General features: G+C 39.1%; 1 protein-coding gene across 1 annotated transcript in view; it reads left to right on the forward strand.

The window, feature by feature from the left end:
* LOC122539383 (atrial natriuretic peptide receptor 1-like) overlaps positions 1–11,487 on the forward strand; it is a 71,207-nt gene extending 59,720 nt beyond the window's left edge. The window contains exons 20-24 of the mRNA XM_043674169.1: positions 2,948–3,087; positions 5,638–5,790; positions 5,930–6,028; positions 8,029–8,120; positions 9,363–11,487. Coding sequence (XP_043530104.1) covers positions 2,948–3,087; positions 5,638–5,790; positions 5,930–6,028; positions 8,029–8,120; positions 9,363–9,560 — 682 coding nt within the window. The 3' untranslated portion in view covers positions 9,561–11,487. The remainder of the gene's footprint in view (positions 1–2,947; positions 3,088–5,637; positions 5,791–5,929; positions 6,029–8,028; positions 8,121–9,362) is intronic.
* Positions 11,488–15,429: the final 3,942 nt, after the last annotated feature.

The following is a 15,429-nucleotide window of genomic DNA, read 5'->3' on the forward strand; positions in this document are numbered from 1 at the left end:
TATGCTCCAGTGAAAAAACTTCCCAGCCTAACCAGCCTCTCCTTATAATTCAAATCTTCCAGTCCCTGTGACATCCTGGTAAATTGTTTCTGCACTTTTTTCCAATTTAATAAAATCCTTCCTATAGCAGGGTGACCAGAACTTTACGTTCCAAAAAATGGCCTCACCAATTATCCTCATTCTGTTGTTTTTTTCATTGTTGCCCTGAAAATATTTTTTCTTCAAATATTTATCCAGCTCCCCGCTGAAAGTTATTATTGAATCTGCTTCCACTGTGTAGATTCATTGAATTATTGTGGAATGTGAGACCGTCCAATGAACAAATTAATTGCCACATTTCCCCAAAACTACATCAGAGATTAAAAGTTCACTCACAGGCTGTGAAGGACTATGGGGCATCCAAAGGTAGCAAAATGTAGAAATAGAAGTTCTTTTCTTTTTTCTTTTTGTCTGCAGTTGTCAAACATCACAAATACTCCATAATAAAGTACTAAGCAAGGCTGTTAATCCATCTCTGACCAATGCCCAATTTTCCTTGGAACTGGCTAATGGAAGGTGTTGGTGGTTTATTCCTCCCACATTCTGTTATTGCACAGTACCTCATCTCAATAGCATTCCTTATAACAAACTCAATGTGTACAGTGAGGATTGAGAGGAAATTATGGGAATTTGCATATTGCTGGTTAGGCTTCAAAGATTATTTGTCTTGTTTTGTGTGCCACATCTCAGGAAGCTTGTTAAGGCCCTAGGTTAGTTACAAAGGAGAGTTACCAGGAATATACTGAAAATGAAGGGATGGAGAAGCTAGCATTGTTCTCATTAGGGTAAAGAAGGCTAAAAGGGAGATTTAATTGGCACATTCAAAACCAGGAAGGGCTTTGAAGTAGTAAATAAGAAGAAACTTTCTCATGGGGCAGAAGGATTGTCAGCCAAATAAAATTTCAAATTAGTGAAAGAACTTAAGGGAGAAAGAGGAAGTTTTTTTAGACTGCATTTTGTGATCTGGAATGATAAATCCCCTAATAGGACAGTGGAAGCAGATTCAATAATAACTTTCAGCGGGGAGCTGAATAAATATTTGAAGAAAAAATATTTTCAGGGCAACAATGAAAAAATCAACAGAATGAGGATAATTGGTGAGGCCATTTTTTGGAACGTAAAGTTCTGGTCACCCTGCTGTAGGAAGGATTTTATTAATTTGGAAAAACGTGCAGAAACAATTTACCAGGATGTCACAGGGACTGGAAGATTTGAATTATAAGGGGAGGCTGGTTAGGCTGGGAAGTTTTTTCACTGGAGCATAGGAGGTTGAGGGGTGACCTTATAAAGGTTTATAAAATCATGAGGGATCTAGAAAAGGTGAATAGCAAAGATCTTTTCCCAAGGGTAGGGGAGTTGAAAACTGGAGGGCATAATTTTGAGATGAGTGAAGAAAGATTATAAAGGGACCTCAGAGCCAACTCTTTCACACAGAGGGTGGTTCATATGTGGAATGACCTGCCAGTGAAAGTAGTAGATGCAAGTATAATTACAACCTTTAAAAGACATTTGAATAAGTATATGAGTAGGAAAGGTTTAGAGAGATATGGGCGAAACGCAGGCAAATGGGACTAGCTTTGTTGGTGAAACTTGGTCGGCATGGACAAGCTGGACTGAAGTGTCTGTTTCCGTGCTGTAGGACTTTATAATAACTTCGAGATCCATTCAGCATGATGGACTGAATGGCCTCCTTCTCTGACATTTTAGGGTCTATAATTCAAATGACTTTTAACTTTGTTACTTTTTCCAACCCTATACCAAAGGTTTGATTCCTTTCCCTCACTGTACTGAGGCAGTGGGAGAGGGGGGAGGCAAGGGGTGGATTTGAGCCAGTTCAGTACATTCGTGAGAAGGAACCACAAACTTTCAGGGGTGAAAGTATTTAAACTGCAAAGCTTCAAGGCTTGATTGATCCACCTTTAGACGGAGCCAACCTCACCTAAGGTAGCAATGGCACCTTCAGTGCTTTGGCAGCAGTGAGTTGAGTTTGGTTGATAGAATGAAATAAGCCCATATTCTTTTCAGTTTAGAAGAAAGTAGTAATCTCATTGAAACATATGAAATTCATAGAAAACTTGATGTTGAGAAACTGTTTCCCCTGGTGTTGAATCTAGGACACAGGGTCACAGTTCCATGATATGTGGTCAGCCATTAAGGGCTGGGTTGGAGGGTAAATGTCTTCAATCAAAAGTATTTGAATCTTTGGAATTTTCTATTCCAGAGGACTGTGGATGCTCAGATAATGAATATACTAAAGACAGAGATTAATAGATTTTTTGACACTAAGGGATTCAAGGGGTATGGGGACAGAACTTAAAAGTTGAGAAAGAAAATCAGCACATGATCTAATTGAGCAATGAACTAGGCTCAAAAGACAGCATGAGAGTCAAGATTAGAATAGTGCTAGAAAAGTTTCCTGATGAAACGTTGATTTTCCTGCTCCTCAGATGCTGCCTGACCTGCTGTGCTGTTCCAGCACCACTCTAATCTTGACTCTGATCTCCAGCATCTGCAGTCCTCACTTTCGCCCTCAGAAGACAGTATGGCGTATTTCTGCCTCTACTTATATTCTCATATTCCTGCTCAACACAAACAGCTTGATTGTAATGCTTAAGTCTAGTTATATTGTGTGCTTCTTGCGGTGAGCATTATACTGAATTTCACAGACTAGAAACAGACCATGTGACCTATCTTAATGTTTAATCTTAATGAGTCACCTTCCAACCCCCTTCATCTTACCCATTCAACGTATGTTTCAATGCACTTCTCCCTCATGTGCTTATCTAATTAAATGTAGCTATTTTATTAATTTTAAGTACTTGAAATGGTAATAAGTTTCACCTTCCCACCATTCCCTGTTAAAGAAGCTTATGATATTTTTTAATTCATTTCTTTTTCTGCTTCATAGTGACATTGAAGGCTTCACACAGTTATCGAGTACAAGTACACCATATCAAGTTGTAGAATTGTTAAACAAATTATACACAACATTTGATGAAATTATTGACAATTATGATGTCTACAAAGTAGAAACTATAGGAGATGCATGTAAGTATTGCATATAGATTTCCTAAAAAATAAAAGTTTGTTAATTATTTCTTTTGTAGAACTTAATTTATACAGATAAAAGCAAAACATTTTATTTATTTAAGATCCTGCAAAATAGTAGAAAAGCTCAATAGGTCCGACGGCATTTGAAAGAAGTGTGATTGCACTCAGAACATTTATTCTGGTTTGCTCTCCACAGATGATGCAAGACCTGCTGAGTTTTTCTAGCACTTTGTTTTCATTTATGTAGAGTTCCTTTACAGAGCAAAACATCCCCAGGCCCTTCATGAGACCATTGTCAAGCAAATTTGACACTGAGCTTCAAAAGGAGATATTAACATAAGTCACCAAAAGTTGAGCCAAGAATATAAGTTTCAAGGGCCATAATGAAGGAGGGGGGAGAAAAGAGGAGAGAGGTTGAGAGAGGGAATTACAAAGATTAAAGCCAAGCCAACTAATGGTGAAAGAACAAAAATGGAAGATGCCAAGAACCCAGTTGTAAGGGAGGAAGAGGTTACAGAGAAAGGGATGGGTGAGTAACAAAGCAATGGAAAGATTTGTAAACAAGTATACAATAACCATCAAGAAGACATATTGGTCAAATCTTGAATGCATAGTTGTGCTGGTAAAATGTATTGCCAGCCATCCAGAAACTAAAGATTCATCTGTTGTGTGCAACCAGGGAACCAAATACCCTGTCACCTCATCAACCAGAAATCTGTTGTTCAGAAATATTAGTTTTCTAGAAAGTTTTCGAGCAGGTCCAAGCAACTCACGATCAGTTTAGTCCAGTAGTACTGAGAAGGGACACAAGGAAGATACAATATTTGGATATGTAGAGCAATTTTTGCTTCTGCTTTATAATGGCTTGTCACTGATTTATGTTTCTTTTAAATGGTTTATATGTACACTGTTTTCTGATTCACACACTTATGGTTAAGCTTTCTAACATCATTCCATATTCCAGGAAATTCCAATGTCCAGAAATAATTGACCCAAAGCATTTTAAATTGGTGTGGGCAACACGGTGGCTCAGTGGTTAGCACTGCTTCCTCACAGCGCCAGGGACCTCGGTTTGATTCCAGCTTCAGGCAGTTGTCTGTGTGGAGTTTGCACATGCTCCCCTTATCTGCATGGATTTAATCTGGGAGGTCTGGTTTCCTCCCACAATCCAAAAATATGCAGATTAGGTGAACTGTCCATGCTAAATTGCCTATTGTGTTCAGAGATGTGTAGGTTAGGTGCATTAGTCAGGAGTAAATGTAGAGTAATAGGGTAAGGGAATGGGTCTGGGTGAGTTACTCTTCAGGGGTTCGGTGTGGACTTGTTGGGCCAAATGGCCTGTTTCCACACTGTAGGGATTCTATGATTTCAAGTGTTGTTAAAAAAAAGTTTTTGTTTTACTCTGAACACTTCTATGTCTTATTTACAAAAATATTGTAAATAGAAAATAATGTTATTTGAGTAGGAGACAGCATGGTGGCACAGTGATTAGCACTACTGCCTCACAACATCAGGGAACCAGGTTCAATTCTCACCTTGAGTGACTGTGGAGTTTGCATTTTCTCCCTTTGACTGCATGGGTTTCCTTTGTCCAAAGTACCCTTTGAGTACTCCAGTTTCCTCCCACAGTCCAAAGATGCACAGGTTAAGTGAATTGATCATGCTATATTGCCTTGTAGTGTCTGGGGATGTGCAGCTTAGGAGGGTTGACCATCGTAAATGTGGGGCTATGGGCATAGTGCAGGGGCTGGGTCTGAGTGGGATGCTTTTTGGAGGATTGGTGCAAACTCGATGGGCCAAATGGCCTCTTCCTGCCCTGTAGGGATCCTATGATTCTAAAATGTTTGGAGATTTGAAATCATTATAGTATATTGAAAAATGCACCATGGTTGGTAGTGTTCACTTAAGGTATATATTCAAAATACTATGCACAAATTGCAAAAGTGCAATTCTACTTCTAAAGTCTCTGGCTGAGTATATAACTGTTTCTGTAAAGACCTTCAAAATCATGTGATCATTTGATAGGACTAGAATTGGCAATTCTATTGCAAAATAGTTATTGATTTCAACTTTTGGTGTAGCTAAATGGATAAATATGACCATACTATCTGCACAAGAATCAAAGGCGAATCCAGAGTTTGATTATTATTCATTTACATCCTGTTGTGGCCAACATGAGGACTAGAGTTATATGTATGTTCATTAGACCACATTCCTGACAACATTCCAGACCACCCCAATTGGTGTCCCCATCAAACTGATAGCCAGGTGAATGTTGTTGGAAGAGGTTCCAGTGTGGAGGGAGAGGGGGTGCAGCAGAAGTACCACCAGCTCTGCTCCCTCTCTAAGACTTCCCATGGAGCAATGATATAGGCACAGTATAGGCCCAAATTCCAATCTCATCACTCACCTTCTCCCTGAACACTGATCCAAGGAGGAGCAGAATCTCTGAGTCCCAAACTTCTTTGAAAAATTAGGAATTCAACAAGAAAAATTTGAAGCTTGAAACAAGTGCTAAGTAGACGGATGGGCTTTTGTTTTTGGCAGATATGGTAGTTTCAGGAGTGCCAAAAGAAAATGGCATTGATCATGCAAGTGAGATAGCAAGCATGGCTCTGGATTTGGTTGCCGTGTGTAACACTTTCAAAATTCCACACAAGCCACAGACAAAACTCAAGATCCGAGCTGGAATCCACTCAGGTAATGTAGGATATCATAATCAATCCTTTTAACATTGTCCGAACGTTTCGTTTTCTCATTTTGTTGCATCTTTGTGCATGTATTTGCAACAAGGTTTAAAGGAACACATGTTTTTCTTTGTAACATTTGGTGATTGCAGGACCTGTAGTTGCTGGTGTGGTTGGGACAAAAATGCCTCGCTACTGTCTATTCGGTGACACTGTAAACACAGCTTCAAGGATGGAATCAACAAGTCAAGGTAGACTTCATATAATTGTTTATTCACCCACTTCCTTCCCAAATAACATCTTTTTGAAGTCAACTGTGTCTCCAACCAAATTCCAAACATTGACGTTAGGATTTGAAGTTGTGGTTTCAAAAGAACGTGTAATCTTAAATATGAGTTAACCACAAAGAAGCCGTCTCCCACCTCTTTTCTTCTCACCTTATCAAAATATCCTTCCATATGTATTTGTCTAACTTTCCCTCAAATGTATCAATGTTACTCAACCTTGGCACAATTGATACAAGGATTCAAACTCTTTTTCCGGCTCCATAGATGCAGCCTGATATGTTGAGTATTTCCAGCATGTTCTGTTTGGATTTATAACTGAGATCTTGATTTCTGGTGCAGGCTGTTCAACAATCTCCTCACTCAAATACCATCACTTAAACTTGTGGAAAAGTGAAATAAGGAACAGCGGAATGTTGGGAGATGGATCAATGGCTTTGGGGAGGAACTTAGTGAGGACTTTACCCCACAGAAACAGTCTCATTTATCTCCTAATTTCCAGAGTGTGTGAATTGATGGTTTGGAGGTGGCCAGTTGATTTTGAGCAGAATAAAAAATGAATGGAATTACTGAAGGTGACCTGTTGACTCCTCCATATGACTGTCCAGAACATTACCTGGGTCTCTAGATTAACCGTACAGCGATAATACCACAAGGCCATCACCTCCGTATTACCGGTGTACATGCTGCAGGCATCATGTGTCTGTGCCAAGGTTTGATGGACACAGCTATATTTTTGGACTATGTGCAGCAATAAATAACCACAAGGTGGGGAGAAGATATAAACAGTGGGAAAATGACTGGAAAAAAATGCAAGGTTTTATTAAGAATAATACTTACTTCTGAATCAAGTCACATAAATAGTTTGAAGAAGATAATATGAGATTTTGGTATCACAGATGGAACACGGTGTGTAGTTTTGGTCTCTATAACTTAGTAACTGTAGACTTGCATCAGAGAAAGTGCATCAGAAGGTTGACTAAATTGCTTGTCCTATGATGAAAAGCAGAGTAAGTTGGCCCTTTACATTTTGTGTACATTAGTAAAATAATTGGCAATTGCATTGAAACATGGAAAATTCTGAAGGGTTTTGATAGGATGAATGCTAAGAGCTTGTTTATACTGGTCAGAAAATCTGAAATGGAGTCACAGAGATGTACAGCATGGAAACAGACCCTTCGGTCCAATCTGTCCATGCCGACCAGATATCCCAACCCAATCTAGTCCCACCTGCCAGCACCCGGCCCATATCCCTCCAAACCCTTCCTATTCATATACCCATCCAGATGCCTCTTAAATGTTGCAATTGTACCAGCCTCGACCACTTCCTCTGCCAGCTCATTCCATACACGTACCACCCTCTGCGTGAAAAGCTTGCCCCTTAGGTCTCTTTTATATCTTTCCCCTCTCATCCTAAAACTATGCCCTCTAGTTCTGGACTCCCCGATTCCAGGGAAAAGACTTTGTCTATTTATCTTATCCATGCCCCTCATAATTTTGTAAACCTCTATAAGGTCACCCCTCAGCCTCTGACGCTCCAGGGAAAACTGAACTGAGGAGAAATGATTCCACTCAAAGGGTTATGAATCTTTGGAATTCTCCACACTGAGGATTTTGGGTGCTCCCGCATTGAAAACATTGTAAGGCTCAGATAAACTGATTTTTAACATTTCAGAGAATGAAAGGTGGGGAGTAAGCTAGAAATTGTATTTGAAGCCCAAGATCAGCCATGACGGTATTAAATTGTGGAGTAGCCTTAAGGAGCTATATGGTCTACTTCTGCTTCTATTTGTGTTTGATATGAAACAGGCAAAAATAACTGAAATGGAAAGGATTGCGGCCCTGGGAAGAAAGAATAAGTACAGTGGAATTTAACTGAATAGGTCTTTCAAATAGCTGTGACTGAATGACCTCATTTTATGCTGCAAGTTTCTAAATACTGGACTGTTTTGTTGCTTATATTTTAGCACTGAAGATACAGTGCAGTTCCAGCACCAATAGTCTACTGGAGCAGATCGGAGGATATGTTTTAACATGTCGTGGCACATTACAAATAAAGGTATGTGAATCTCACTTGTATGTTGCATTTTAATGGAACAAATGAAAATCAAGTATCATGATGAGAGTAAAAAAGGCTTTGAGCCTTGTCACAGTATCAAATACAATCTTTGAGTCATGAGTTAATTTAATCCCCTGGCCAGGCTATCAGTTCCTTGTATCAATGTTGTTTTTAATCCACATTCTGGGTTGGTTGCACATATCTCAGAGAAGGTGAATGTAACCAGTGTCAGGCTGGACATTGGCTGCTTAGAATGGTTTCCATCCATTCATCTAATGTCTCAAGGTGTAATCCAAAACTAGGGTCTAATGACACAAAATAGTCACTAATAAACCCAACAGAGAATTCAGGAGAAATATATTTACTTAATGAGTTGGGAGAATGTAAAACTTGTCACGCAGGAAGTACAGACGTATTTAAGAGGAAGCTAAGTAATGACATGATGAAAGGAATAGAAGGGTACGTTGGTCAGATGTAGGATGAGAGGGGACTCCACTGGACCAATTGGACTGAATGGTCTGCAGTGAGGCAAGATCAAAGCCAGAAATATATGATAGTCACTAATAAATCTGGTGCAGAATTGAGGAGAGACTTTATTTAACCAAAGAGTGATAGAAATGTAAAACTCAACACCACAAGAAGTGATTGCAGGAGATGGTGATGTATTGGTAATGTCACTAGGTTAATAATCCAGAGGCCTAGGTTAATGCTCTGGGGATAATGCTCTGGGTTCAGCAACTAGTGGAATTTAAATTCAATTCAGAAATTATAAAGCCCGTGTCAAAATTGGTAACAATGACAACTCTCCTTGATTGTTATAAAAACATATTTGATTCTATAATGTTCTTTATGGAGAGAAATCTGCTGTCGTCACCTGATCTAGATTATACATGTGACTCCAGACCCACAGTAATGTGATTAGCTCCTAAATGCCTTCTGAAATTGTCTAACAAAACACTCAGTTCAAGGATAATTGGTGTTGGCCACAAATTCTGGTCTTTCTAATAATGTCAAAATCCCTTGAAAGAATTTTTGAAAAGTCAAAGAGCACAGATGTATTCAACAAGAGGTTTATTAAATACATAAGGAAAAGAAAGCCATGTTGATAAGATTTATTTGAAGAGGGGTGGGAGGAGGCTGATGTGGAGCATGAACACCAGCATGAACCAGTTGCGCCAAGTGATCTGTTTCAGTTTCTATGTAATTCTGTATAATCTGCCTTGGACTTTCTGACATTTGCAGGGAAAGGGTGACATGGTGACTTACTGGCTTGAAGGGAAACAAAGTTCATCATCCAGCACCTCAGAGAATACACCGACAAACTCACTGTTGAACAATGTGCAGCCAGAAAACATCTGCTCCATGCCAGACTCCCAGAAAGAAGCGTATAGTGTCATTCCTGGTGTGTTGAGCAATGATCTTCAATTTAATTCCTGTTAGCCCCAAAATCTATAGTGTTAGACCAGTAAATAGAATTATTTAACTATTTTAAAAGTTGAATACAGTTTTTTTGAAGTGAAAGATTCTTGCCTTTGTATGTTCAACAATTCTAAGTGTTAACTAAAGAAATAAACAGTTGGCAACTTGTTTAGATTCACGCAAACAAGGAGCTTGCACCATTGGTAGCCATGTCATAAGGAAAGGCTTGCATTTCTATAAAGCTCATGATGACCTCAGGAGATCAAAACTTCTTTATAGCCAATTAAATAATTTTGAAATGTAGTCCCTCTTGTAAGGAAAACCACGTGCAATGTAATAATGATCAGACATTTAGTGGTGTTAGTAAGGAATCTAGGGAAAACCCCTTGCTTTTTAACATTGAAAATGTGCTGCAGGACCTTTATGTTCTATCTGAGAGATTTGACTCAGTTAAACATCTCTTCTAAAAGTTAGCATCTCCAACAATGCTTTGGTGCTGCACTGAAGGATCAGCCTAGAATTTGTGCTGAGGTATCACTAGGGAGATTTGAACTCTCAACCTCTATTTCAGAAACATGAGTATACTGTCTGAGCCAAGGCTGATATTGTCAAATAAGTCAGTGTAGTCAGCTGCAGAAGTTGAGCAACATCTAGGGCACATCTGTGAGGTTGACAGTTTCATAGATACATGTTCAAGAATGTGCTCACCTTCCAGTGGAGGGTAAGGAGACTGAGAGGAAATGGGTGACCAGCAGACTGTCCAGCAGAAACAGGCAGGTAATGCAGGGGTGCCCTGAGTGCATGGCCCTCTCCAATCAGAATTCACTTTTGAATATTGGTGAAAGTGATGGTTCATTTGGGAAGTGCAGCAGAACCAGGCCTCTTGTGCTATGGCTGGTTCAGTCGGAGAGATGAGCATGAATGAGGCTGGAAGTGCAATAGTGACAGGAACTTTGCTAGCCCTAGTAAAACAAACAGCCATTCCTTTATGCAGTCAAGGAGATTAATCTGGGGTGTTATGTTGCCTCCCTGGTGCCAGAGCCAAGGATGTGGCAAGTGGAATACACTGAGCAGGCAGTGTATGTGATCCACATCGAAACCAATAGCACTTGTAGAAAGGGGGCTGTGGTTCTGCAGTTGGGATTTATGGAGGTGGAGAGGAAATTAGCAAACAGGATTTCAAAAGTAGTGATCTCCAGATTATTCCCAGTACCATGTCCAAGTTCCATGCAGAAATAGGTGGATAGAAGATATGAATAAGCAACTAGAAAAATTTTACTAGCAGGAGGGCCTTAGATTCCTGGATGTTGGGATCAACTTGGTGAGAGATTAGACCTTGACAGATCAACAGGTTGTTAATCAACAGGGCACTTCCTTTGCAGGGTGATTTGCTAGTCCTATTCAGGAAGGTTTAAACTAACTTGGCAGTGTTGTGGGCACCAGATATTTAGATCAGAGAGGAATACCAAATCTCACATTATACTGGAAGAGATGGATCGCATTAGAGTTGGAAACAGTAAGTGATTAAATGGTTCAGAATAAGGGCGCAAGTGATAAAATATAATTTAGGGTTACTGTGCATGTACATGAATGTGTAGAGTGTGGCAAATAAAAGTGGTGAGCAGAAGGCACCAAGGAAAATATGAGGTAGTTACATCGAACATGACTTAAAGAATGGCAGGGCTAGGCATTAAATATGGTAAAAACAATAACTGCAGATGCTGGAAACCAGATTCTGGATCAGTGGTGCTGGAAGAGCACAGCAATTCAGGCAGCATCCAACGAGCAGCGGAATCTCCTGGATGCCATGGTTTTCAGAAAGAGCTGAAAGAAAAGTAAGTGGGAGAGGTGGCTGCATTAACTAAGGAGAATACTGCAGTGCTGGAGAGAAAGGATGTCCCAGAATGGTCAAGGCAGTATCTATTTAACTAGAGAGGAGAAAGTGAGGTCTGCAGATGCTGGAGATCAGAGCTGAAAATGTGTTGCTGGAAAAGCGCAGCAGGGGGCTTATGCCCGAAACGTCGATTCTCCTGTTCCCTGGATGCTGCCTGACCTGCTGTGCTTTTCCAGCAACACATTTTCAGCTCTATTTAACTAGAACTAAGTACAAAAATGGGAAACTCATTGGTGCAATTGTAAGCCACCAATTTGAGGAAAATAAACAGAGAAATTTGTAAAAGACTTACATAGAGGTACAAATATTAAAGAGGAGTTACAATTAGACTAATTAACTCTCTGAATATAGATTGGGACTGTACTAATGAGAAGGTCCAAGTGGAGCAAGAATTCTTAGGGTGTAATTAGAAGAATGTTTTTATAGCAGCATGTTTGTAATCCAGTGAGAAAGGAAGTGCTGCTAGACCAGGTTCTTGAAAATGAGATGGACCAAATGGATCAAGTGTCAGTAAGGGAACATTTAAGGGACGGTGACTATTATATCAGAATTTAGATTGGCTATGGAAAAGCACAAGAAGCAATCCAGATAAAGAGTAATTAATTGGGGCAAATCTAATTGGAAGTGGATAGGAATGGATCAGCTCCAAACAAATTGGCTCAAATAAAACAATATAGTTTAGAAGAAGGGTCACTGGATCCAAAACATTAACTGCTGTCCTTCCACAGATGCAGCCAGAACTGCTGAGTTTCTCCACCAATTTCTATTTTTGTTTCAAGTTGGCAAGCAAATCAGTAAATGAAAATTGCACTGCCTTTAAAGAATATTGTACTCAAACTATGTTTGCAAGAAAAGAAAAGGTAGACTTAACAAATCCAGAGCTGTTCCTCAGACACCACAAAATATAGTAATCAACTTGAAGCAGTGTGCTTATGAAAGATTTCAACTGGGCAATACAACCAAGAAACATCTAAATGTAGAAAGTTCAGTGAAGAATTTTTTAAAAATCGAATAAAAGAAGCTAAGAGAGAGAGTATGAGAAGAGACTAGCAGCTAACAGGAAATGGAATACAAAAGTTTTCTGTGAACATAAAAAACAAAAAGGTGATAAAAGAAGTGTGATCAATTGGATATCAAAGAAGGATTTACACTTGGAGGTAAGGGAGAAGGCTGAGATATGAAATTAATACTTTATGTCTATTTTACTAAGGAAGATGATGCTGTGGAGGTCGTAGTATAATAACATATACCATTAGAACATAAACCATTATTTTTTCTATATGCCTCATGGCATAATTGAAGATCTATTTTTGATTATTACCATGTAATTTGCTGGTCAGTGTTCTCTGGGACATATAAAGAAACAGCAGAATTTTGTACTCTGATGAGCACTACATAAGGCATGGAGGAAGAAATGCATTTTGTGTATTAAAACATAGGAAATAGGAGCAGGAGCAGACTATACAGCCCATTGATTTTTCACATCAATTAGTAAGATCATGACTGATTTTTACCTCAATTCCTCTACATTACCTCCATATCCAAATAATCATTTGGTAGTGTAGAATTTGAATATTGCTGACAAAAAAAAACATTTTATTGAGCTTTTTACCTGGCATTCATCAGGGTAATTTGCAAGAATATAAGTTCAAGGGAAAACAAACATTTTATAATGCATGAGAGGAAACTATTGATTAGATTGGCAAGTGGATTTTAATTAGAAGGGGTGTTGTCACAGATAATGCACCAATTACTGATTGGTAGTTAACTCCCAGTCTTTGTTCCAATGTTAAACTTGGCTGGTTAACTCTGGTCAGGGCATTGCCCTGAAAAATGAACCAGAAAATGGCTGTCACCTATTTTGTTGAGTTGAAACAGATGCAGTACATGTACATGTTCTTACTGTTTGCAAAGAATGCAATCATATGTAAAATCTATGTAGCTCCCAGCACATGCAAGTGTGCCATACTGCAAGCTTGACCACAATCCCAGATTGGTAGTCAGTTTAATTCTTTGCACACTCAAGATTATCCTGTAAATGTTGACCAATTGCAGAACAGCATCTAATATTGGACACTGTTGCAGGTTTTGCAAACACAAGGGTTTTGCAAATGGTCAGTAACTTGCTTATTGCAGCTGAACGATATGTAGCTTGATCTGATCCACCGGTCTTGGGGATGCAGGCTATATACCTGGTATTACACTGCCCCTGTAAATCATATAGCACATTACTCAGTTGGGTAATACACAGAACATCTTTTTGGCTTGATGAAATGATCCAGTTAATAGCGAACATAACTCACCAAAGTACTGCATATTAACTGCATGAAACAGCTGGCTTCACCTGCTCAAACTTTTGAAATATCTTACACTAATCTGAAATGGATGGACACTTTTATGGACCAAATGTGATCACCTGGGGGACTTTCATGAGTTTGTATGATATGGAGCAAGAAATTATTTGATATAGCCATTATCCTGCAGGATGGCTTTGATGCATCCCTATTTCATAGAATCGCTGCAGTACAGAAAGAGGCCATTTTGCCCATCGAGTCTGCACTGACCCAGAAACAGCCCTGCATCCTATCCACCTAACCCCATACTTCCCATGGTTAATCCATATAACCTGCACACTACAGGGCAATTTAGCATGGCCAATCCCTGGACACTATGGGCAATTTAGCATAACCAATCCACCTAACCTGCACATCTTCAGATTGTGGGAGGAAACCCTCACAGACACAGGGAGAATGTGCAAACTCCACATAGAAAGTCACCCAAGACTTGAATCAAACTCTGGTCCCTGGCCATTTGAGGCAGCTGTGCTAACCACTGAGCCACTGTGCTGTCCTTTCTGCATCCAGTGAACAAATGGCTCAGGCCCAGTCTACACAATCTATAGTTTAAGGACAATCTTATACTGTATGGATCTGGAGGAATCCCAATGTGTATTCTGATCAATGAAGGTAGATTTGCAGTAGACAGCCATAGAGGACCTAATGGCCATTTTCTCAACTGGGATATCGAGAGAAGGGAGTTCATGTGACTGTTCCATTTAAAAGGTGCATTTTACTTCAAGGTGAAAGCTATTAATATATGTAAGGAAATTCTGACATGCAGCTGTGGATTCAAATATAGCAAACGTTTCATCAAATTATCAGAGGTATGCAAAAAGTAGGAGGTGTTTATGATGATTAGAAAGGTTTTATGGTGAACTTAGGGAGAAACTGTTTCCTCTGGTAGAGGGTGTCCAGAGAGTGGAGCTAACCTTAAAACCGAACCAAGAAAATTTGACTGTGATGTCAGGAAGAATCTCTTCACACAAAGGATAGTGGAAATCTGGAATTGTCTCCCCATCAAGTAGTGGTGAGGAGGTGGTTGAGTGCGATGGGAAAGCCATAAATGACAAAGATTAATACATTTTTGTTAGATAAGGTTTATTAAGGGTAACAGAACCAAAGCAGGTGCGATAAAGTTAGGTTTCAGATCAGTCATGATCTAAGTGAATGATTGAATATATTCAAGGGGCTAAATGGCAGACAACATCTGAAGATTTTAATAGCTTCCTTCAGTTCCATGTTCCTAAACGCATTATGTTGTGCATGCAGTTCTGTAGAAAGTTCAGTGAAAATGGATATTTTCATTGGTGGAATTAGTGAATTATAGTAGGATTTAGATCATGTAATTGTCATGTATTCTACTGGAAATTCCATATTTCAACATGTTACAATGGAAAAAAGACAATGTAAATATTTATAACTGGAAAAACCTGTGTCAACATTTCACTGTTGCACTTTGTTGGTGAACCAACTGAATCGTGTCAATCTGTTTGTTGAAAGATGGTTTTCTCCTTTTTACTCAATAACTGACATTTCTAATGTACCTCATAAGACCTTAAAATTAAAAATTGAAAAACTACAATCAGCATGATTAAATTTCTTCTCTGATTTTCTTCTGTGTCTTTTAATACCTGTATCAATTTTTTTACTTTAAGGA

The sequence above is a fragment of the Chiloscyllium plagiosum genome, chromosome 2, assembly GCF_004010195.1.
Source record: "Chiloscyllium plagiosum isolate BGI_BamShark_2017 chromosome 2, ASM401019v2, whole genome shotgun sequence".
Classification (NCBI taxonomy): domain Eukaryota; kingdom Metazoa; phylum Chordata; class Chondrichthyes; order Orectolobiformes; family Hemiscylliidae; genus Chiloscyllium; species Chiloscyllium plagiosum.